Genomic DNA, 25,052 nt, shown 5'->3' with positions numbered 1-25,052 from the left:
AAATGAAGGGTGGGCACCATAGGTGCCCCCCAAGTGCAGGAAGAAAGTGCCAATGCTAAAGGGGGGCCCGCTACAGGCCCCCGAAGCCAATATCCGGCAGCCTTGAATGGCGGGTGAACCGCCATTCAAGGCTGGCGGAGCTGAAGCACGCTAATATGGTCAGAGGGTGCCTGTAAGGCACCACCACCATTCTAGGTATGTTTTACAGGTCGCCAGGCAATCAGAATTATATCCCGTGGTGGACCCGTTCGGACGGACTTCCCATCCACCAGCAAACCATTTGCCATCATAATTTGGCAGGCAGATAATGGCCACAAGTTAGAGGTGAATCCACCACCGGCAGGCATCACCGCTATTGTAATGAGCCCCTATGTTTCTATTTTTATTGGCTAGCTTGCTTTTTTTTGCCTTGTTTATTATCTTTTATGGTGGATGCTAATTAGTGTTCATGGTGAAGGCTAACTAACATTTCTGTGTTCTTGTGCTATTTTGGATGCATTGTTTTGTTTAATTTTGTTAATTAATGTTTATGCTTTATATTACATTAATTGTTGAAAGTATTTTTTGTATGCTAATTATTTGATCATTTGAAATTTATTTAAAGTACTTTTTATATGTATTTAGAGGCTATTTTATTGTTATGACATTTAAATAATGTAGCTAGATGATTTATTGATTTATGTATTCTTTAATTTTTGTGTTGTTTTAATTAACATAGTTATTATATTATTTTGTAATATTGTCTTTATTTTGTGCGCTATTAGCGTAGACGTTGTTGTGTGTTTTGATATTTTTGAATATTCATTTATAGGTAAGAATATTTTTGTTAAGGATATTTGTGGTTTCGATATTAGTAGAAATGGATATTTTTAGCTGCAATATTTTAGTCATCTATATATTTGTTGTTGGTAATTAAGTATAGGAAGGCAATATTTTTGTAAATTGTATATTTGTTCAGATATTTTTGTGAATCGATATTGTTTTCAACCATTTTGACATTGATCCAAAATTTGTCACCTACCTCATTGTAAGTCTCTAAGTAGTTTCTTATCACATTGTGCAAGGTGCCTTAGTTCTGACAATGTGATATAATATAAACATGTTCCATTAGAAATATGCATTTATGTATTGATAGATTAGACTGACCTTGAAAGTAAGTGCACGTTCTTCCTAAACTTTATCTGACCTACGCTACTGACAAAAGTGTGCTTGCGTCACTAACATTACTTAAAGTTACAGAGATAAGATGGTTAGACAATGGTCTCTTATCTGGGTCTTTGATAAGATTCATATCTCTTATCTAACTCAAACCTTCTTATCAGGCTGTGAAGGTTGTGTGAGGGGCACCCACACCAGTATATTAGGGACCCTCTTGACTTTGCCCTTCACAGCTGAAAGCCTGAGTCTTAGATTCATTCTGATACTTTGGACAGAAGTGAGAACCATGAAGTGGCTGCTGCTCCTGGGGCTGGTGGCCCTCTCTGAGTGTGTGGTCAGGTGAGTAGTTACCAAAAAGCTTATTTCAGCAGAGTATTCTGCTGGAGAAATATTGAGGTATTCATGCGCCATGAGACTCCCTCGGGATGTGATATGCTGCGCAATACAAGTATCCAGACTAGACTAGACTAGACCAGTCCCAAAGTACAGACTGACAAATGTGTCACAAAGACTGAAGGACTGACATAGAGGCGGCCCTCAGAAGTTGTTCAACTAAGGGCACATTAAAATGGAGTTTGGCTGAGACTGTGCTGTGACATTTCCATATTGCTGATCAGATTTCCATGAAGTATGTATGGTGTAAATACTTAAGTTGTATATATGAAATACTTTCTGTATAACAATTCATAACATACATTTTTGCTGCTTCTAAGAATATTCAGTTGCAAATGCTACTATTTCATTTTAATTGTTGTCGTATGAGGATTGATCATACTCGGAAGAACATGTGGCATAGTTGGTCCTTTGCATTCAACACTCCAGGGCTCAGATTTAATCAATCAATCAATCAATCAAAGCATTTATATAGCGCACTACTCACCCAGAGGGTCTCAAGGCGCTAGGGGAGGGGGGTCCGCTACTGCTCTAACAGCCAGGTCTTGAGTTGCTTCCTGAAGGCGAGGTGGTCCTGGGTCAGGCGGAGGTGGGCCGAGAGGGAGTTCCATGTCTTGCAGGCGAGGTAGGAGAAGGACTGTCCCCCTGTGGTGGCTCTTCGGATGCGGGGGACGGCGGCGAGGGCGTGGCCGGTCGATCGAAGCTGGCGTTTGGGAGCGTAGAAGTTGAGGCGGCTGTTGAGGTATCCTGGGCCTTGGTTGTGTAGGGCTTTGTGTGCGTGAGTGAGGAGTCGGAAGGTGATTCTCTTGTTGACCGGGAGCCAGTGCAAGTCTCTCAGGTGTCCGGAGATGTGGCTGCGACGGGGGATGTCCAGGATGAGTCGTGCTGAGGCGTTCCGGATCTGCTGGAGTCTCTTCTGGAGTTTGGCGGTGGTTCCGGCGTAGAGGGAGTTGCCTTAGTCCAGACGGCTGGTGACGAGGGCCTGGGTGACCGTCTTCCTGGTCTCGATGGGGATCCACCGGAAGATCTTACGTAGCATGCGCAGGATGTTGAAGCACGACGAGGAGACAGCGTTGACTTGTCTGGTCATGGAGAGGGAGGAGTCCAGGATGAAGCCCAGGTTGCGTGCGTAGTCTGTTGGTTTGTGTGCGCTGCCTAGGGCGGGGGGCCACCAGGAGTCGTCCCAGGTGGAGGGTGAGGATCCCAGGATGAGGACTTCCGTCTTGTCCGAGTTCAGCTTCAGGCGGCTGTTCTTCATCCATTTTTTGTACCTCTTTCATCCCTTCGTGAAGGTTGGCTCTGGCGGTGGCGGGGTCGTTGGTGAGGGAGAGAATCAGCTGGGTGTCGTCGGCGTAGGAGATTTATTAACAATCATGCAACGTGGCACAGCAAGTAATGTTCCTGGACTGCGTTACGCAAACAGGAAACAGCAGAGCTGTTCCATATCTTCTAAGATGTGGTGCTGCCCTGCTTTCGCTCTGCGCTGGTCCACTTTTAGCTGCCTCGTGCAGATGCAGACACCCTTGAACCACAGTGCAAAGGTGCATGTGTTGTGGTAGGCATAGATTTTGTACAGTAAGGGATCCCTTCCAGCACAATGAAAAGTGGGAAAAAAAGATACATGAACACATTTCTCCTTGTAACACCTGCCTCCAGGGAGCACAGGATATTGGCACAAACCTCTGTCTGCAATGTTTTTAACATGAGGATGTGTCAGCACCCATGGTTGGTTGCATGGCAACACTCATGCACCACCCATGGAATGCCACCTTGACCCAAACTAATTCAAGGAAGTAAATTGCATAGCTTTGCATTACTTTTGATGATTTTCCAAAGCAAATCACAATTTGTGTGGAATTGTAAATTCCACACTACACTTTGTGGCAGGTTTGTTTTTCAAAAATAGCACAAACTCGAAGCAGTGCAGTGATTTACAGAGTTGGTTGGTTTGCAAAAACACTTGCCACCCAGAGCCGCGACAGCGGAGATAGAGTGTATAGTGATATTTCTTGTGTACTTACCAGGCAGCAATTCATATGGTAAAATATAATAAATGAAACATGTTTATGAATGAAACCTTTGCATTTCTGAAACGTGCCCTAACTAGTGAGTTTTGGGAATAGTGATTATTTGTACAGCTCTGGATTTGGGGTTACCCATATTATCATTATTCTAAATCTGGGCCGATATGTCGGCCACATGCATGTGTCCCACTGGGTCATCTTGCCAGCCCATGATTTATCTGGCACAGAGAGCACCTTTTGTGATATGTGGTGCAGTCCTGCAAATGTAGGACCCATGCTTCCCAAAATATAGAGCAAAGAGATCCTGTTTACTTTATATGTACACTCTTGTGGAGATCACAGTGATGTCAGCTTGTTATCAGCTGCCCCAAGCAGGGGGTTTAGCAACAAGCCAGACCTAGAGTGACTTAAAAGAGGTCTGCTTTGATGGTCACCATTGCTGCAAGGCTTGTCTTGCTGACCTTTTAGGAGAACCTTACCTAGGACTCATATCCCATTAAACACTGGACCAGTGAGTGTAGTGGGAGGTCCAGATCACCCTCTGAAGCACTGAGTAGCTATTTTTATTACTGAGGCCACTTACTCCTTCAAGGACCTGATGGTCAGATATTAGATACAGGTCTTCATCTCCTGGTTCACACAGTCAGAGGAGGCAGCATCCTCGACTCTGAGAGGGCACCTCTCCATTGCTGAAGGCTCATGGTTGTGAGGGTGAGGGGCGTGGACCTGGCCATGCTAAAGGCTTGTATCATCAATAAATCAATCAATCAGGATTTGTAGAGTGCAGCAAATCACCCGCAAGGGTCTTCAGGCACTGGGGATACTAGCTGCTTCGTGGGGATCTGTTCATTCGAACAGCCAGGTCTTGAGTCCTTTCCTGAATTTCTGGAGCATAGGGGAGGTGCAGGGGAAGGTTGGTCCAGGCTTTGGCCACAAGGTGTGAGAAGAAGCGTCCTCCGCTGTTGGCTCGATGTATCCGGAGATGAAGCGTCCTCCTTTGTTGCATCGATGTATCCGGGGATGAAGCGTCCTCCGCTGTTGGCTCGATGTATCCGGGGACGAAGCGTCCTCCTTTGTTGCATCGATGTATCCGGGGACGAAGCTTCCTCCGCTGTTGCCTCGATGTATCCGGAGACGAAGAGTCCTGCTTTGTTCGCTAGGTGAATCTGGGGAGTGTCTATGAGGAAGAGGGAGGCAGAACGTAGGTGTCTGCTTTTGTACTTTGGTCCCTCGTTGTGCACGGCCTTGTATGCGTGGATCAGCATCTTAAACCTACACACATCTATATACTTGCTAATGCCCACCAACATGCTGTTCCAACTATGGAATTATTTGTGAATTTAAACCTAATAAAGACAGAGGGAGGGTGTGTAGGGAGCACCCCCATATTTCATGTGATGTGGGGACAGACAGCATCACAAGGGGAAACATTCCGGCTCTTCAGAAACCTTGCACCTGTATGAAGGCATAAACTACATGACTTTACAGGGGCCAAGAGGAGGGATCCTTGAAACCGAGTCTGACTGACAGTCCCAGGGGTACTCAGAGGGTGTTTAAAGATCACCAACCCCCTAAAGTCTATTCTGGATGTAGGAAGACAGCTACATGAGTAGACTGGAATTCTTCAGCAGGACTTTAAAACAAAGGGACTGGTTTACAAAGAAGACACAGTTGAAATACTTTGTGTGGCCCATCGCCACTGTACCCGTGCACTGCTGATCTGAGCACAGGAAGGTTCTTTGTGTGGCCCATTGCCCCAGTGCTTCTGCATGGCTGATCTGAGTTGAGGCAAGGGTTTTGTGTGGCCCCTCGGCCCCTGTACCCCTGCACTGCTGGGCTGAGATGAAGTGCTTGGTGTCCCCATTGCCCCTGTACCCCTGCACCGCTGATCTGAGCAGAGGAAGGTGCTTTGTGTGGCCCATACACTGCATCAAAATATCTTTGGGTATTTGTCAATGACATGGATTTTTCCACCTCGTGGTTCAAAGTGATACTATCATGAACCCTCACCTCACTCTTGACCCCTATCTAATGTCACTTGAGAGCCTTGATGGAAAACAATCATGTTATTAACAGAGATCCTTGCACCTATATATGCCCATCATTTCATAAATACAATTGTGTCCTTCCTCAGGTTGAAGTTCAATGCCTCTTCTGCTCCTGCCCACTCTGTCTTCCTCTTACTGTGTCTTCCTTCACAACAGGATCCCTCTGACGAAAGTAAAATCCCTCCGGGATCATCTGAGAGAAGAGGGCAAGCTGAGTGATTACGTGAAGACGTACGAAGAAGTAGTGGCCAGTAAATTCTCCCAGACCGAGGACGCTGTAGTCACATATGAGTCAATGAGGAATTACTTGGATGTGAGTAAAAGAGCCCTTTTCAGCCACAAAAACCCTTCCTTATGAGGACTGTCTGCAACATGCCATGATTGCATGCATGTTTTTTTCTTGTGGACCCTATGAGCTATAGTGTCTGCCCATGGACAATCAAAGGCCCAGAAGGGTCTAAGAACGTTGGGGAAGAGATGAGGGTAGAGGTGATTTACTTGTGTACCCATTGTACCCTTGTATTTATAGGAGGCTGTAAAGATAATCACAAGGACTAGGTGGGTGTGTGGTGGGTCTGTGTTTGGTGGGGGTGAGTGTGTTGTGTGTGTGTGTGTGTGGGTGTTAATTGGGTATGTGGTGAGTGTGTGGTGGGTGGGTGTGTGTGTGTGGTGGGGTGTGTCTGTGTGTGATGGGTGTGTGGTGGATGTGTGGTGGAATGTGGTGGGAGTGTAGTGCGGGTGTGTCTGTGTGTGGTGGGTTGGTGTGGTGGGTGTGTGGGGAGTATGTGGTGGGTGTGTGGTGGGTGGTCAATGAAGGTCAGGCTACACTTCTAACACATCTGCATGAAAAGTGACATTACCTCCATGTGTGGCTGTTCAGTTATCCATTGGAACACTTTTGGATCATAAGACTCTACTTTTATGAATGTAGGGTACCTCTCTGGTATTTTAGCTGATAGGCTTAGAGCACAGAGGTTGAAAAGAGATGGGTAGCATTGTTCCCATACTCTCCTCCTCTTTACTTATCAGGTCTTCCATTGAAACCAAACTGTGAAATAGGCTTTAAGGAAGAGCTTGTGCATTGTATGTTATTTTCTCAAAGAGCATACAATGCTGCCATAGGCGGACCGTGGTGTCGTCAGGCTTCAGTACACTCTATACACAGATGCAGGGGATCATTTATGGGAAAGTCAACCAGCGATGTGCAACAAATGACCTTTCTACACTGCCTGACAGGGACTGGGCAGAAACATTCTGTATTTAAGGCAATGCTGCACATTCCTGTCCTTTCCCTTCTGCTTGCACCCTTTTGGCAGTCTAGTGCCAACGCAGGCCCCCGTGCACCATAGTGCCATGGTGCCTGCATTACATGCAGGATTGTTTCTGGGCAGAAAGGGTCACTTTGCTGCCTAAAAACAATCCTTCGAGGCAAATTCACGTTTCTATGTGTGCTGCAAAATGCAGCACAAATAGAAAGAGGAAAAAACTGGGAGAAACAGAGATATATTTCCGTGGTATGGCTGCCCTGGAAAGATGTGAGACTTTACTTAACCCCTTCCCTGCTGATGACGAGGCCACACACTGTTCGTGGGATTCCCTCTTCTCCCCCAAAGCCTCTGGAGCTGGGGAAGAGCTTCCACAGCTCCAGAGCCCCCCCCCCCCGGTGGTTTCCCTGAAATGACTATCAGCGTGCACATCGCGCTGACATCATTTCAGTGGAACCAAAACTGAAATGAGCCAAGAGGCTAATTTCAGTTTCCCTTTCTTCGTGCTCAGGGGCCTATCTCAGCTCCTGAGCACGTAGAAAGACAGGAGAGGTATCATTGGAAAGGGGAGAATCCCCCCTTTCCAATTGTACCCCTGCCCAGTGGATCCCTGCTTGGGGATCGCCACAGGAGGGCGATCCAAGCAGGGATCCACCCACTAGACCCCAGGGAGGAGGGAGCGGCCCCTTGGGCAAGGGCCTTTGCTCCCCCCAATTCTATTTGGCAATGTTGTGTCTTTTTGTCCCCTCTGGGGGCAGATGGGGGCATAGGACCCCAATCTGCACCCCGGGGGGGGGGGTGCAAAAAGCCAACTAGACACCGGGGATTTTACAATAAAATTAAAATAAGGGAGGGGGCTGCCGAAAAACGGGCATGCCCATGCCCCACCCCGCACAATTGTTACAGTCTTTCTGCCCCCCCCCTGGGGTGTTGGCCCCTAATCTGCCCCTTCGGGGGCCGAAAGCCCACTAGACACCAAGGTTTTCTTAGATAGTAAAAGTAAGGGTGGGGGCTGCCCAAAATGTGCATGCCCATGCCCACCCCACGGAATCAGTACAGTCTTTCTTCCCCTCGGGGGGCAGATGGGGCATTGGCCCCTGATCTGCCCCTTTGGGGGGGGCAGAAAGCCCACTAAAAACCAGGGATTTGTTTTTTTACTTTTTTAGGGAGGGGGCTGCCCGAAACGGGCACGCCAATGCCAAACACCCACCCGCCACCATTACAGCCTTTTTGCCCCCCCGGATAGTAGATGGGGGCAGTAGCCTCCAATCTGCCACCCCGGGGGGCAAAAAGCTCACAAGACACCAGTGATTTCTAATTAATATTTTCCCCAAAAACTCCCTGGCATCTAGTGGACTTTCTGACCCCCCTGGGAAGCAGATGGGGGCATTACCCCCCAATCTGCCCAGCCGGGGTGGCAAAAAGCCCACTAGATGCCAGGGATTTTTTGGGGGCAAATTTGAAATAGGGTGGGGCTGCCCAAAACGGGCATACCCATGCCCCCACCCCCTCTTCGCAACAATTACAGCCTTCCTGCCCCCCTGGGGGGCAGATGGGGTAGTAGCCCCTAATATACCCCCCCGGGGAGGGCAAAAAGCCCACTAGACACCAGGAAGCAGAACAGGCTAAAAATGTATTTTTAAAAAATTGTAGCGTTTGGTATTTACAAGAAAGCACCGAGAATTGTACTGTTTTGGGGTCATCCTAGTCACAGGCCTTTGGCCCACCCACACAAGTGTGGTATCATTTTACTCGTGAGAACAAGGGGAACGCTGGGTGGTAAGACATTTGTGCCGGCACGGAGATCCCACGCAAAAATGTATGGAAAAGTGTTTTTTTTCCTAATGTTAAGGTTTGCAGGGAATTCTGGGTAGGAAACGTTGGGGGACCCACGCATGCCATACCTCGCTGGACTCCCCCGGGTGTCTAGCTTTCAGAATTGTTTAGGTTTGGTAGTTTCACAAGATGGGCGCCAAGCCCGGGGCAAAAAACTCTGGTGACAAAATAAGGTAGTTTTTTGCCCCGGTCACAAAATAAGGTAGTTTTGCTGTAGGTAATTTTTAAGTCTTCACCGTAAGATTTTGGCCTTTTCCAGTTGCAGCCACTATGCCTACCCACGCAAGTGAGGTACCATTTTTATCAGGAGACCTGGGGGAATGCTGGGTTGGGGTATATTTGAGGATCCACGCAGATTCCACAACTTTACCACACAGAAATGTGAGAAAAAAGCAATTGTTTTTGCAAAATTTGAGGTTTGCAGTGGATTCTGGGTAGGAGGATGATGAGGGACCCACGCAAGCCATACCTCGCTGGACGCCCCTGGGTGTCTAGTTTCCAGAAATGTGTGGGTTAGGTAGGTTTCCCTAGATGGCCGCCGAGCCCCGGACCAAAAACTCATCGGAACCCCCTTGCAAAACCAGGTTGGTTTGTGATAGGTAATTTTGATATCGCCTCATTAGGTTTTGGGCCCTTGCCTGTTGCGGATCCTTGAGCCACCCACGCAAGTGAGGTACCATTTTTCTCAGAAGACTTAGAAGAACGCGGGGTGAGAGGAAAGTTGTTGATCCACGCAGATTCCAGAACTTTCCACCACAGAAATGTGCGGAACATGCATTTTTTTAGTACATTTTTTAGGTTTGCAAGGAGTTCTGGGTAACAGAACCTGGTGTGAGGCAGTCAAGTCACCCCATCCTGAATTTCCATGGGTGTCTAGTTTTCAAAAATGTATAGGTTTGCTAGGTTTCCTTAGGTGCCGGCAGAGCTAGGGTTAAAAAACGACAGGTAGGTACTTTGCCAAAAAAGGCCCAATTTTCACTGCGAAATTGAGGTGCAACCACGTTGTGTTTTGCGCCATTTACTAACGCAGGCACTAGGCAGACCCACGCAAGTGAGGTACCATTTTTCTCAGAAGACATTGGGGAAGGCCGGGTGGGTTGAAATGTATTGATCCACGTAGATTCCAGAACTTTCCACCACAGAAATGTGAGGAAAATGCGTTTTTTTTGTCAATTGCTTAGATTTGCAAGGGATTCTGGGTAATAGAACCTGGTGGGAGGCAGTCAAGTCACCCCATCCTGAATTTCCCTGGGTGTTTAGTTTTCAAAAATGTATAGGTTTGCTAGGTTTCCCTAGGTGCCGTTAGAGCTAGGGTGCAAAAACTACAGATAGGCACTTTGCAAAAAAGGGTCCATTTTTAACTGCGAAATTGAGGTATGACCACGTTGCATTTTGCCCCGTTTCCTGTCGCAGGCACAAGGCCGACCCAAACAAGTGCGGTCCCGTTTTTATCGGGGGACTTAGGGTAATTCAGATTTGTAAATCAACTGTTATTACCTATTGAGTTTTCATGGATTTTTCCCTTCAAAATGAAAGACATTGTGTAAAATAATCATTTTGAAAAATTACCAATAATTCTCATGCTAGTATGATTATTCCCAATTTTGAAACTGTGGAAATATATACTGTTCATAAACTCTATAATTTGTACCCAATTCATAAATACATAGGTGTCTTTCATACCGATTTTTCCATGTATACATTTTTCCAGAATATTTGCTCTATACCCGGTACATAATAAAATACCATTGCTAGTTGCTGCTCAGTTCTTGGCTCTGGGTTGGTCGGGATCTTAGCGAAACTACAAGTCCTGTATTTCCCCACAACCAGGAAGGTCTAACGGATAAAACGGTATATTTTTTTTAAAGAGCAGTCAAAATTACAAGAAGTTGCAGGTGAAAACCTTAAGACAAAAGGCTGTTTTTTTCAACTAATTTTCAATTTTTCCAATGTTTAACTGTTAGTTTCTATAAAGAAACCTTCATAAATTTAGACAAATGACCCCTTTCTGAATTCAGAATTTTGTCTACTTTTCTAAAATGTATAGCTTTTCAGGATCCATTATTGCTTTCGAACTCATTTCTACCGTTAACTGGAAGGAGGTTGAAAGCACTAAAAATAGCAAGAACAGGCTATGTCCCAGAAAAATGCCAAAACTGTGTTAAAAATGTTGGTACTCTGACAAAAGACTGTCATTCCCTAAAATTTGAGAAAATTCTGATTTCAGCCCCAGATACCTTTTTTTGATAACATTTGCAGGGAAAAAGCCAGAGGCTTTCATTTGCAACCCTTTTTCCACATTTTTCTGAAAAAAACAAACATTTTACTGTATTTTCCCTAATTTCTGGGACCCCTCCAAGGGAATCCACAAACCCTGGGCACCTTTAGAATCCACATGATGTTGGAAGAAAAGGACGCAGATTTGGCGTGGATATCTTATGTGTTCAAAAAGTTACAGGGGCCTAAGCGCGCACTACCCCAAATTGCCAAAAAAGGCTTAGCACAGGAGGGGAAAAGGCCTAGCAGCGAAGGGGTTAAGGAGCGAGGAAATCTTATTTGAGTATATTAAAAACTTTTACAACTAAGTGTGCATTGCGGGTGTGAGAGAAGAATATGAAGGAGTCACAGTTCTGCAAATTGTAATTTATTTTCCCTTCATTCTCCTTCAGGTGTGCTATTATGGCACAATCTCCATTGGGACCCCACCTCAGGCCTTTAGGGTGATGTTTGACACGGGCTCCTCCAATCTCTGGGTACCGTCCATCCACTGCAACAGTCCTGCCTGCAGTAAGTATCTGTATGAGCATGGAACAGTCAAGAGTCATACCTTCAATCCCTCATTTTATGTCACTCTTTATCAATGCAACTTCTTGAACTGCAGACACAACCACACATGCACACCAGCACATGCCCACACATACACACAATCACACACACAGCCACACACACACTCACACATGGACACACACATGCACACACACACATACACATACAAGTGCAAACACACAGAAACACACACATACACACACCAACACATGCACACACACACCCACATATGCATGCACACATACACACACAAGTTCACACACACAGGCACACCCATGCATACACGCAAACATCCACACATGCATACACACACAAACACACACACATGAACATATATTTCATGCAACAGAATTAAAAACAAGTTAAGCTGTGGTGCGTGCTTTCTTCTGCCTGGCAGCTGGCCCAACAATGAAACATACACACATGCATGCATGCACACATGCATACACATACACAGAAACACACACATACATTATATGTAACAAAATGAAAACCAATTTAAGCTTTAGTGTGTGCTTTCTTCTACCCAGCATCAGGCTTAACAATACGATGCAACACACATACACACACACGCACGCACACACACACACACACACACATGCATGCATACACACACACACTCGCGCAGACATTCTATGCAACAGAATAAAAAACAATTCATACTAGCAGATCAATAGGGAGGAAAAATACCATTTAGCAATTACACAAGAATTGTTGTTCAATAGGGGTCCACTAGAAGGTACGCGTGCATCAACAAGATTCACTTGAAGGCCTTGGAGCGAAGGGCGCTTACGGAGCCTGGTGGGGATGGAGTCAGGTCTGTTACCTTGAAGGGTGAACGCTCTACTAAGTTTTTCCAGTTGCATTAGCAATACTAGCTAGCTGATGTTTGATGTGTAATCACAAGAATTTTCTCATAAACAAAATATGTAGACAGAACTCACATTCAAACAATTTTCAAAGGGTCTAAGGTTCAGACAGGGATTCTGCCACAACCCACCCTGTATTTAAAACTGTACATTAATAACTTAGTAGTCCCTTTAGAAGAACCAGCATCCTCAGGAGTGATGCTAGAGAATGTATTGAATAGTACCTGCTCAACACAGATGGTCTTTCCCACTCACATAAAGCTCTTAAAAAGAGATGCCTGTTACACAGAGCTGGAGCATGAAGTGCTGCAAATAAGAAAAACTACCACCAATCCAAACCAATGGTCTTTGGAAAAATCCTAGGTAAAAGAACAACCAAAACCAGTTTCTGCTAGAGGAGGACATCTGATCAATTAAACCTGGGGCCAGATGTATCAAGGTTTTGTGTCAAACTAGTGCCATGCAGGGGGGCTCAAGGGCGCTGCGAAACCTAAGCGAGATGTATCACGCACCTCAAGCCCACTTTGTGTGGCCCTGCACGGCTGGATACCTCTAGAGTAACACAACATACATCGCTAGCTTGCATTGCACTGCCCCAGGGAGACATTCCATGGATCGAGCGTGGGAGTTCCAACGCATCCACCCATAAATTTTGGTGAATTCCCAGATTTATAATTAGTGGTAGACCTGCGATTGCATCAACATTTGACACCTCTCCAGGTAAGGCAATGTGAGGAGAAACATCTTTATTTCTCCTTGTATCTTCCTCTTTCTTTTTTTTCTTATTTAATAGCCACAAACAGAAATGCATTACATGAGCAAAAGAATTCATAAACAACATACCAATAATAAGAATAGGCAGAACACAGAGGGGCATAAACAGAAAAGACATAATAACATTTTTGTAATTATCCAATACAGATACCGTTTTGATAAATGGAAACAATTGTATAGTGTAGAAGATTAAGAATGACGGAAAGAAAAACATTTTGAATTCTCAATCCCATTGGAGGCAAGACCTTATCCTTTTAAATTTAAGCCAAGAGCTGGGGCCTCTAACTTTAGCTAATGCCATCTCCATTTCATAAATTTCCCTTAATAAGGCCTAAAATTCATTAATACTTGGACTCCTACTCTGGATCCAAGAACAAGCGATACATACACGAGCACAGGCCAATATAATAGAAGCCAAGGATTTAGTAAGACAGCCTAGTTACGAGAATACTCCCAACACCAGCTCTTTGTCAGTGACTGGATTATCGTACTGCCCAGACTGCGAGGACGAGGGCAATGCTAGACCAAAAATTTTTGGGACATGTAAAAAACATATGACGTAAGTCAGCGGCAAATTCCTGACATTTCCGACAGTATGATTTAGTATTACTTAAATTAGTAGTCCATTTAGAAATTCACTCCGGAGTATAATAAAGCATAAATGTTAATCTAATTTGCTGGAGCTTCAAATTGACTGATGTTACTGCTGAATCAAATGTTTATAAAGATTCATTCATCTCCTCCTCGGTTACATTGTAATTAAAGATCTGACTTAGTTTAGCTGCTATCTGTACACCATCATCAGTAACCCTCCCGATGAGTTTCTGATAGGTTTTGCCTATAACTCCTCGTCTAGTAATGCCAAAGAATGCAGACAGAACCTCAGAGGGGCTAAGTATCACTGTCAAACCGCGCCCCCGAATAAAATAATCCCTGACTTGCAAGTACTTATCGAAATAAGTTTGTAGCAGGCTGAATTCTTCTTTCATAGACTGAAAGGATCGGAAATCCTGTCCGTCATATACATGACCCAGCTGTATCACACCCTTACGTTTCATTTATTTTCCAGCATGGTCGTGGAATATACTAGGCAATAAAGGATTCCCCCATAATATAGCGTATACATGTAAGTCAGGAAATATATATGTCTTAGAAATTTCGCGCCATATATTAGTTATGTCCCTAACTATTTTGAATCGTACCCACTTGTAGTAATTCGGGTCAGATCATTAAATACACAGAACCGAATCCACAAATCAAGTGGTATGAAAGCCTGCTAGCACCAATTTCAGGTCCTTTGACTAAGCTCTGTATTCGCCTGGCAATTGCAGCCCAAAAATATAATTTAAAGTCTGGAAGTTTGAAACCACCCTGGGAAAGAACCAAATAGCTGTTCTTTAAAAGTTATAGCGGTCAAAGCGTTTACTGACATACTTGAAAAAGCAGCAATATCGTCCGCGTATGTGGTTAGTTTGAGATCCATCCCATTTAAAGTAACCGGGGTTATATCAGCACTGGATAATAAATCCTTAATAAATGGCTCAATTTAAATGGCGAACAGTAAAGGGGACAGCAGACAGCCCTTTGGACTACAAAACAAGCAGATGATTGGCCGTTTAGTTTGATTGCAGCTGTTGGGCTCCTATATAGCTTTCGTGCTGCCGAGATGAACCCTTGACCGAGACCTCTAAAAGACATTGTTGCCCATAAAGCTCCCCAACTTACTCAGTCAAAGGCCTTCTCGGCGTCCAGCATCAACATCCCCAACTGCTGGCCTAGTTGTCCCGAGACATTGAATGCCGCAATCGAATTATTAATATGTGCAGCTGTGTCTCTTCCAGGAACAAAACCATGTTGCTGCTCTGAGATTAACCCGTTAGCCGCGGCCGTTTTTTCGCGGCAGTTTGAAAGAGTGGGCGGGGCTGCATCAGCCGTTGGACGTTCGCAGCACCAGCAAATTAGTGCTTGCGACGTTCAACGGCCGACGGCAGCAGGGAAGGGGTTAATAAATGAATAATGGGGGGCAAAACTGCAGCAAGAATTTTAGAACAAAGTTTTGCATCGGCATTTATCAGTGCTATTGGCCGGTAAGAGCTCATATCATCTTCAGGCTTCCCCTTTTTAGGAAAAACAACAATATTCGTAACGTTCCACGAAGGGGGAACTTCCTCACCTTGCATAACTGCATTACGTATCTCTATGAAGGTTGGGGTTAATGTACTTTTGAAAACATTATAAAATTCCAGCGGGATCTTATCCTCACTGACTGCCTTGCCAGTGGGCAAAGCAATAATTGCTTCCTCGACCTCCCTCACCCAACATCTTTTTGCAGAGGCTCGGATTGGAGAGAGTCCAAAACTGGCATTGCATCCTCCTGTACGTAAGCTGAAGCAATTTGTTGATCAAAGCAAGCAAAATCACTGAACAAGTCAGCATAAAATAGCCTAAATTGTTCTACATAATTCGTAGATCTAGTGTAAACCTAACCGTCCACCACTTTGATTGATTTGACACATAATTTAGTTCTATGATCTGCTATTTGATTAGCCAACAGGCGACCCACTCTGTCGCCGCATTCATACTGTTTAGTTCTAAATTTGAAGTATCCATTTGCAACATTATCCCTTCGCCTTCTCTTTATCTTGGCTCTGGCGTCAACAACCTGCTGATAGATCAGTTATTCAGTGACATCTTTTAAAGCAATAGCTGTAGCGTGTTGACGCTCCAGTTCTAAACAGCGCTTTTGTTCTTACTCCAGCTGAAAGAAGCCCTGTCGATTTTGTTTACAATGTATTGCAACGTAGCGCCTCTTACACAGGTTTTTAGACAGTCCCTTACTATTGCAATAGGAGCCGTGCCCCTGATTATTATCAATGTACTCCTCAAGTGTGATTCTCATAAAATCAACATATTCCAAATTACTGAGGAGATGTCCAGGAAAAGTAAATTCCCAAATTAGACTGCAACTTCACTGTTAACATGACTGGATTGTGATCAGATGTAATTTTGGGACATACCGTGACAAATGCATTTTTCCAAAATAGCCCTATTAGCAAATATGTCAATCTTTGAATAGTGCTTGTGCGGTGCGGAGTAAAAAGTATGACCTGGTATGTTTGGAAATAACCTCCTCCATGAATCTTCCAACTGACGTAGATGGAGAAGTTCTAGGGCAGCCGCCCTGGTTCTACACATTCTAACATGTGCAGTAGTGTTAGTAGTATCAATCTTTCGATCCAAAATACAATTAAAATCTCCAGTCACAATCTTTTCACCAGGACATTCAAGTAGCTCAGAACTTTAATGAAATATAACATCCCGGCAGTCAATATTTGGGCCAAATACCATACATATTGTAAACTTACGACCATAAACCATCATTTGCGAGACAACCATCTCCCGTTGGAGTCAGCAAGTGATTGAAGAACAACAGCCCTGCATCTCCTGGACTTTAATAAAGCCACCCCGCGAATAGAAATACTTTGCGACGCACAGACAATAACATCATATCCATTATTTTAACAGAGCTTTATCCTTGTATGCAATATGCGTTTCCGCCAAACCTAACATATGGGGCTTAAGTACATGCAGCTCTTTTTTTACTAGCCATCTCTTTCCAGCTTGATTAAGTCCTGCTACGTTCCAGCCCATGCATTTAATTTCCATACCCCAATTACATGCCCCTTTCCCCAGTGCTCTGCCCGTGTGAGATCCATTCAACTGTGGCTTTTTAAATCCCCCCTCCCAAGACCCCCTCCACTTTCCCCTCCCACCCTACCCCTTCCCTATTCCTGTACCTACGAAAAGGAGTCGCCCCCTTCCTTGCTGTCCCATGTTGACAGCATGCCGAAGACATCCTCTCAATCCCCCACCACGGACCCCGTGATCACACCATACCCGACCCAGCACAGCCTATCAATATTATTATGTTGTGTCTTTTAACAAAATAACCAATTAGAGTATCAATCAATCAATCATTTGTAAAGCGCACTACATACCCGCGAGGGTCTCTAGGCTCTGGGGGTGGGTCGCTATTGATGAAACAGCCAGGTCTTGAGTATCCTCCTGAAGGTCAGCAGGTCTTGGGTCTGTCTTAGGCTTAGTGGGTGGGTGTTCCATGTCTTGGCGGCAAGGTGGGAGAAGGATCTCCCACCGGTGGTTGTTCTTCAGATGCGCGGGTCGGTGGCGAGTGAGAGGTCGGCGGAGCGTAGCTGGCGGTTGGGGATGTAGAAGGAGAGCCGTCTGTTGAGGTACACTGGGCCGGTCTTGTGGAGTGCCTTGTGTGCATGGGTGAGGAGCTTGAAGGATATCCTCTTGTTGACGGGGAGCCAGTCCAGGTTTCTCAGGTGGGGGGTGATGTGGCCATGGCGTGGTACGTCGAGGATCAGTCATGCCAAGGTGTTTTGGATGCGTTATAGTCTTTTGATGAGTATCATTTTAGAGTCTTGAATCTGCAAAAAAAAATTTGAAAAAGGGGACCTCTCTTATAACACAATGATGACCAAATTAAGACTTGAAATCATTCCCTGCTGGCAACTTGCCATCTTAACAAGGTTTGTTTAGCGTCCTGCTAATTAAAGAAGAAGTGTTGTCGACTGTCTTTTATAATCTTGAGACAAGCCGGTTCTAGCAGGAACACTTGTGAACACACCGTTTTGAGAGATCCATTAATTTGCAAAGCTTCCATCGTTTGTCCATTGTTACCTTACACTGGTCAGACTGTACAAAAATGGACATTGCATTTACCTTGACTGGAGACGATGGGCGCACCGTAAAGTATATAGCTTGGCGTAGCAAAAAATTGCGCAGACACACAAGAATAGGTCAAGCAAAGATTTAGCCTGACGATGGCAATCTGTGGGCCCGTTGAACTTGAGTCCATATCCCAGGTTGCAAGATCTGGAAAGACCCCTTGTTGAAGTGTAACCATAAAAGTCTATGGATCATTGCCTTCATTGCCTTCTGGAATACCGAAAATCCGTAGGTTATGGCGCCTCTGCTGATTTTCAAGATCTTAGATTGCATTAGCATCATTTGGGAATCCTGTGTCTTCACAAGATTGAATGCATATGTGTTGGATTCTTCCACGGTGGCTACTCACTGCAGTAGATCCGTGACTTCAAAGAAAGCAGACTGACCTTGAATGTTACCTCTGCCAAGGCTTCCTTAATTTCCCTGCTCTCAGTGGGCCTGGACCTCTACCCTCTGAGCATACAGTACTTGCATAGTATTAGATAGCGACAGCTCCTCTCCTGTCTGCTCCTGATTTTTGACTATAGGATCTGGTTCTGACACAGTTAACGGTGATGGTGACACTGCCGAGTTTGATATTGGGGAGAAAACTGAAGATGTTAGAAGATCGCAGCTAATAGCAGATGCAGATTTTTCTAGGGCGTCTGCCTGGCCGATGTCAACTCTAACTCCCTCTGATAGTTCTGTAGGGGTGGTTGCCATACTGCTGGCATTAGATAGCCTAGAAATTATGTTTTTCACTTCACCTTTTGAAGAAACCCATTTACGCAAGGGACCGACCCCTGAGACGGTCTTGGCAGTACTAGTTGAAGCCTCTTTAAGTCACCCCTTTGCATCAATCACTTGTTGCTTTACTCCCCCGCTGCGGCCTTTACCACCTTTGCCATCTTTGAATGTCTCAGTAGTTTTGGGGCTTTTGACTCTTTCATTTTTCACCCCCCCCCTGCCAACGGTGCTGTCTTTGTTATTCTCCCAGCTTTGAGCCATGTTAACCCACTCGGTATCGGGAGCCGTGCGAGAGACATTGTAGTACAGCTTGAGCCAACCGCCCCTGCATTAGACACAGTGGCCCACATGCATTAAAGCAAAAAACGGTCGCAAACGGGCAGATTCTCAGACTCTGCCCCTTTGTGGCCGGTATTTTTGCATTTGGGATGCATCATCCCAAATGCAAAATGGGTTCTAACATTCGCAAAGTGATTAGGCCATCACTTAAAGTGTTAAACATGAAATTGGTTCCATATCGACTGTATGCATCTCCCGCAAAGAATCACAAGGTAATTTCCATTCTTGATAAAAATGTATGCAGCTTGTACGTCATTAATTACATCTATGTACAGCAACTCCACACTGTATTATAAGACTGGAATTAGGAGTCAAATCTTTAACATCACTCCACTATAGACGCATTGTGAATTACTTCTGCGTATGTACAAAAGCAGACCCAACATCACTAAAACATCTAATATACCAAGAACCGTTAAATCTAAATACAAGGATATGGAGTTGCACATCTTACTGGTGGGCTTAGAATCGTATGACCTACCTGATCTACAGACACTGGTGCAAATTAATTGATCTGCCACAAAATCCTCCTCCGTGATACCTTTACTGCTGAATAGCTGAAAATAGAAGCATATGGACCCAGTATCCTTTACCTACTCTGTTCAGAGACTAGAATTTTTAGGGTACAATTTTCCCAGCTATGATAAAAAGACATTTTTCAGGTTTAGTTTGTTTAACATTCCGATTATTGAGTTTGAAGGGAAATGGAACCCAGCTTTTAAAGGTAAAACAGCCTGTCATCTCTGTGGTTTTGCAACTGATACCCTTTTACATATCAAATGTATCGGTTTTAAATTGATGTATTTAAGGAAAAAATGCATACGCTCCATGTTTAACAAAGAAAAAATAAAGATCAACTGTGGAAGCTGTTAGATATTGATTTAGAGTCAGGGAAGACAATGAAATAATACGATTTTTATTTTTAGATCAGACCTACAAAGCCCTAGCTGTATGATTTTATGATCTATGCTGTTGTATTTAAAGATAAAGATTTAAAAGTGTATTATCTATTTGACATCCCTATTTTCCTTCAGCGATAACTTGACTTATTAGCACCATATTGGACCAGGTAAGAAAAGTCAGTAGGCCAAGTAAGATCAAAGGAAGAGGCCAACAATTGTGTGGTGGTCAACAGTAAAAATAGCAAGGCCAGTGCTTCAAAAGTTCACTCATGCTTCTTTATAAGTCATGAGAGTAAAACGATTGTGTATGGATTAATTTGCATGCAAACTGCTCTTAAAGTTTGAGTATAAATATATGTCTTATAAGGCGAGTGCATTTTAGAAATTGTATTTAAGAAACTAGTTTTTTATGTAAATTTTAGATCAGATGCACTAATTGATTATGATGTAAAGGTAACTTTCATTCTTGAAATTGTACGCCCACAGTTTAGATGCATTGAAAATGGCTACTTCTATGTCGCTGTTTAGAATCCTATCATTTTAGAACTTATGTACACCGTGTGTGATGTTTTACATCTATTATTGTGATCTTTGATTAATACAATAAACTTTACCTACTACTACACTTTGCTTAGTGCAAAATCAGGAGACCCGTTTAACAACTATGGTGAACAAGCTCCAAACAAGGTTGTAGGCACAGCCAGGAAAAACGCGTTACCCAGATAGATTATTTTAAGCCCCATTTGGTGCCTTTCTCAAAGCTGTCCGTTACCCCATGTGCCATCACCAAAGTTTGGAGGGGTTTGGTTTGTGGCTGAAAAGCTCTCTTGACACTTCCTAGTGTATTCAAGATATCCTGCTGCTTCACTTCCTTCTCCATCGAACGCGCCTTGGTTTGTCGGTGGAAACAGAGGGATGCTTCCTCGTGGATTTAGAGCCAGTGGTCACAGCGGGGGCTCTAGAGATGGATGATGCATCCTTTCTTGCTTGATCATTCTATCCATCATCTTTGTCCAGAGCTATCTTAAAGAGATTAATTAACATTTGCAAAGGTCCATTAAGCAACCACTCAAACCAATGGAATATTCATATGTGCTGTGGGGAGAACTTCAAACAGGATCTCAGTTCCCTAAGTGTCTTCAGTGCTGTCAAGTCCAGCACAAGGGCAGTTTTCTGTCCTAGCAGAGTCTTCTGCCCAAGGTCACAGGCTTAACTTTCAGATGAACAATATTGATAAAACATATGGTATTTCTATGTAGATACCACCATGACTAATGTTTGCCAGTCTCATCTCTTGTTACCAGCAAGGTTTCACTAGAGGTAAGGGTTGAGCTTTTCACAATGGAGCACAAGAGCTGGAGAACCAAAACTGACCTCAGCCATCGGTCAAAGTTCTAGATCAGGGACTCACAAGAGACAAATGAGACCACCAATAGGAGGCAGGAGCAGGAGTGAGAGTCTCAGCACATTCCCATGGAAAGAGAGAGTGGCAAATGGTCACGTTGGTATCATTCAAGTGTTCTTAGCTGATACATGATCTTGTCTTCCTTGTAGTAAAGCATTAAACACGTGTCTATCCGCAGGAAATCACTGGAGTTTTGATCCTGCCAGTTCTTCAACTTTCAAGTCCAACAATGTAACAAGTGTCCTTGAATACGGCATGGGGAGCGTGTCCGGAGTCCTGGGCAATGACACTGTCCAGGTAAGTGGACTGGAGATTGTGCATGAGTTTTGCAGACTATGACATGAGAAAGAGAACAGAAACCAGGGTATTGCCAGGAGGAGGGGCTGGGCCTATACAATTGTCATAGTAGTAAATGTGTAAATATTCACAGTACACATAGATAAAAATCAGGAAAAAAGACATGTAATAATTTGCACAGAATAACATGGTTTTACTTCAATAAAACATTTAGGTTTAGAAACCTTGGGGCATATTTACAAGCGCCTTGCACTGCCGGTGCATCACTTTTTGTGACACACTATCGTCGCAGTGTGATGCTCCTTATTTACATATTTCACGCTGACTGAGAGAGACCAGGAGTGATCCCATTGTTAGCAGAGCATACGAGTGAGATGGTATACGCATAAATTCTATAGCGGACTTATCCCCGTTTGTACTGTACTACCGTGACAACAGTATAGGAGGAGTACTTTTGAACTTTAGTGGTCTTCGGTGAGAAGCCTTAATTTGATCTGGAAGGCTTGTCTGATTTATATCCGTTCAATATTATGTGCAACGTATAGTCCTGAGGATGGTCTTGGTGTGAATTGTACAATAAGACCGAAACGTTGACGCCCTTATACCGTTTGGTTTACAATCACCAACAACAGGATTTGTACAAAGAATTGATTAATCAGCTGACTGACGTTTCAGGAGCACTTTATGTATATATATGTTTGATACATATTGTACCAACGGTATAATGCACTACAAAAAGATGTATTGAATAGGGTAGTGTTTTCTGTTGCCTAGTCTTTGTATTAATGTTTGTAATAATTCTTGATATACATTTGTTTAAAGTGTTATATAAAGTTGAACAAAAGATACTGCGTTTCTTATGTTCTTTCCAATCAATGGTACATTTATATGACTTGATATAACATGAGTAATGATATGAAATGATTCCTCAAGGTGCATTTTTCTAATAAACCCATATTTACAAGGACACATAAACTCACCCTGCGTACCTTTTCATGTCCTTGTAAATACAGCCCCTTTTCGGGCATCGATTTGTATGAAAGGCGTGTTCCATGGGTGTCCCTACGCAACACCCATGCATTCTGCCGCATTCCCAGATTTGCAACGTGTCGTAAACTCGGGAATGCGTCAGAATCCTATGTCTCACCAGGGGAGGCGCAAGGAGCCACAGTGAGGAGTAATACTTTTATTTCCCTTCATTTTTTCTTCTTTCTATGCATGCTGCATTCCAAAAACAATCATCGGTGCAACGCAGGCACACTTGCAATATGGTGCAAGGATGCCTGCATTGGCGCATAGTATCTATTTGTGCACCAGCGCAGGGGAGAGCTTGGGAATATTTCATATTGCTGTAAAGATGACGTATCTCTTTGCCTGGAAGTAATGCAGTGTGGCACTGCCAAATGGCTTGCAACACTGTGCTGCGTTACTGCCTTGTAAATATGACCCCTAGTCTCTGCTTTAATGGACACCTCAATGAGAATACATTTATCATTTAAGGTTCTCGAAGGAGACTCCTAATCTCCAAACCTGACACTTTGCATCATCTACCTGAATGTCTTCTTTTGCCCAACCCAAGTAAGCTTAGGGGATGGGAACAAAGATTCCTGTTTTCAATGACTGTGATGCCCCATGGCTGGGGGTTCATCAAGCTGTGTGTTAGAAGGGATGTCCTGTCTGTCTCACTGAGTTACATTTCATGTACCTTAATCTTCTTTTCTTGAATGTCGCTATTCACATATTAAATTACAAAGATAAAGCTGAACTTTTACTGACCTCTTTCTCCTTTGAGGTTGGAAGTCTTGTGGTCACCAACCAGGCCTTTACTTTGACCTCTGCTGAAGACAACGTCTTCGCCAATTTTCCTTTTGATGGCTTCCTGGGACTGTCATATCCCGATATGGTTAATGATGGGACCACCACCGTGTTCGACAACATGTGGAACCAGGGTTTGATCCCCGATGAACTTTTCTCTATCTACCTGAGCAGGTAGGTGAAATTTCCTCTGGTAATAGGAAAATAATGTACAGTGTGAGATGTCAATCAAAAAAAGCATTTCCATTTAGAAATTGAGAAAAGAGTGACATTTTTTGCTTGAAAACTAGAATCCTGTCACTGAAATAAGACTACAAATAGGAAGTATATTACTGTTTAACACTTTGCGGTCACCACATTTTCTGCTATGCGGTGGCCACCAGTATGTTACTAGTGGGGGAAGCAGATACTAGTGCATTTCATTTTCAGAAGCTGAACATGTACTCAGAATACTCTAATTAAAGGCATGAAAGGTACAAAACAAAAGAAAAGAAGTATAATCAACTGGATAGACTTAAAGCATTGTTAAATTTGCTTGGAAACCACATCTCCAGTTTAATAACCCAGAATGCTTCCTGCAATACCCATCTCCTATCTCTTTCACCTCTCCTTTGGCCTGCAGTCACATGCTTAATCTTTATAGATACAAGCTGGCACTTGTCTAAGTTCACCAAAGTGCTACAGAGTCATCACAGTTCCCCACCAATTTGAATATTGTTTTTGGTTTTATGAGCTTGAATTATTACATTGTGGTTTCTGGCCCTAACCAGCAAGTCACATTCCACAAATATGTGTTTAGATAAGCTACCTACTCTCTCCCTTTTTGCCTTCACCCTACTTCAAAATTTCAGAGCAACCCATTTCCAGGCATTCCCAGCAAAGGGAAGAGACAGACAAGGGCATTGCCTGTTTGAGCTTCATATGGCCTTGGGCCAGAACCCCTGTTCTTCTGAAACATATAAGGCAAGATACAATCATGTGTCTTACCCTGAAGCCCATACTGCCAAGCCCCACAATCACACACATACCAAAACCACCCAAACACTTATCTAACATTCCCATAAAACAAAGAGCCAAACTCTTCCCTTTCTCCTCTCCTTTTTAATGTATACATTTTCCCTCTCATTTTTGCTTTACAGCAGATGGAGGTCACGGTTTTCAACGATGCGGATGACCTCCAGCTTATTTTTAATCTTTCCCCCTCCCCGGAGTCCATTCACAAATTCCAATTGGTTATGACCTTCATGGATGTGCTGTAACCACCTTAATTAAACCCATATAAAACCAAACTGGTACTCACAGGTGGCGGCTCCAGTCCCTGGAACCCATTGTTTTGGCCCCTTTCCCTGGGTACCCCTCCTTCATCCTCTCCTTCAGTCAAGACACTAGGGATAATACTCAATAAACACCTCACTCTTCATTCCTAGATTAGCTCAGTGGTTTCATCTTGTTTTCTGACTCTCCGCACTATTGGCAAGATATCCCGTTTTTTCTCCTTTTCTGCTCTCAAACTGATTCTTTTGGCCATGGTCTTGTCTCGCCTGCACTATGGCAACATTCTGTACAATGGGGTTCCTGCTTATGATCTTCGGCGCCTTCAGCTGGTCCAAAACCAAGCTGCCC

General features: G+C 44.0%; 1 protein-coding gene across 1 annotated transcript in view; it reads left to right on the top strand.

The window, feature by feature from the left end:
- The first annotated feature begins 1,399 nt into the window (after positions 1–1,399).
- LOC147693266 (pepsin A-like) overlaps positions 1,400–25,052 on the top strand; it is a 42,065-nt gene continuing 18,412 nt past the window's right edge. Inside the window, exons 1-5 of the mRNA XM_086933658.1 lie at positions 1,400–1,497; positions 5,780–5,936; positions 11,394–11,511; positions 21,496–21,614; positions 23,407–23,603. Coding sequence (XP_086789784.1) covers positions 1,445–1,497; positions 5,780–5,936; positions 11,394–11,511; positions 21,496–21,614; positions 23,407–23,603 — 644 coding nt within the window. The 5' untranslated portion in view covers positions 1,400–1,444. The remainder of the gene's footprint in view (positions 1,498–5,779; positions 5,937–11,393; positions 11,512–21,495; positions 21,615–23,406; positions 23,604–25,052) is intronic.

This window comes from Lissotriton vulgaris, chromosome 8, assembly GCF_964263255.1.
Source record: "Lissotriton vulgaris chromosome 8, aLisVul1.2, whole genome shotgun sequence".
Classification (NCBI taxonomy): domain Eukaryota; kingdom Metazoa; phylum Chordata; class Amphibia; order Caudata; family Salamandridae; genus Lissotriton; species Lissotriton vulgaris.
This window is presented reverse-complemented; position numbering and strand designations above follow the sequence as displayed.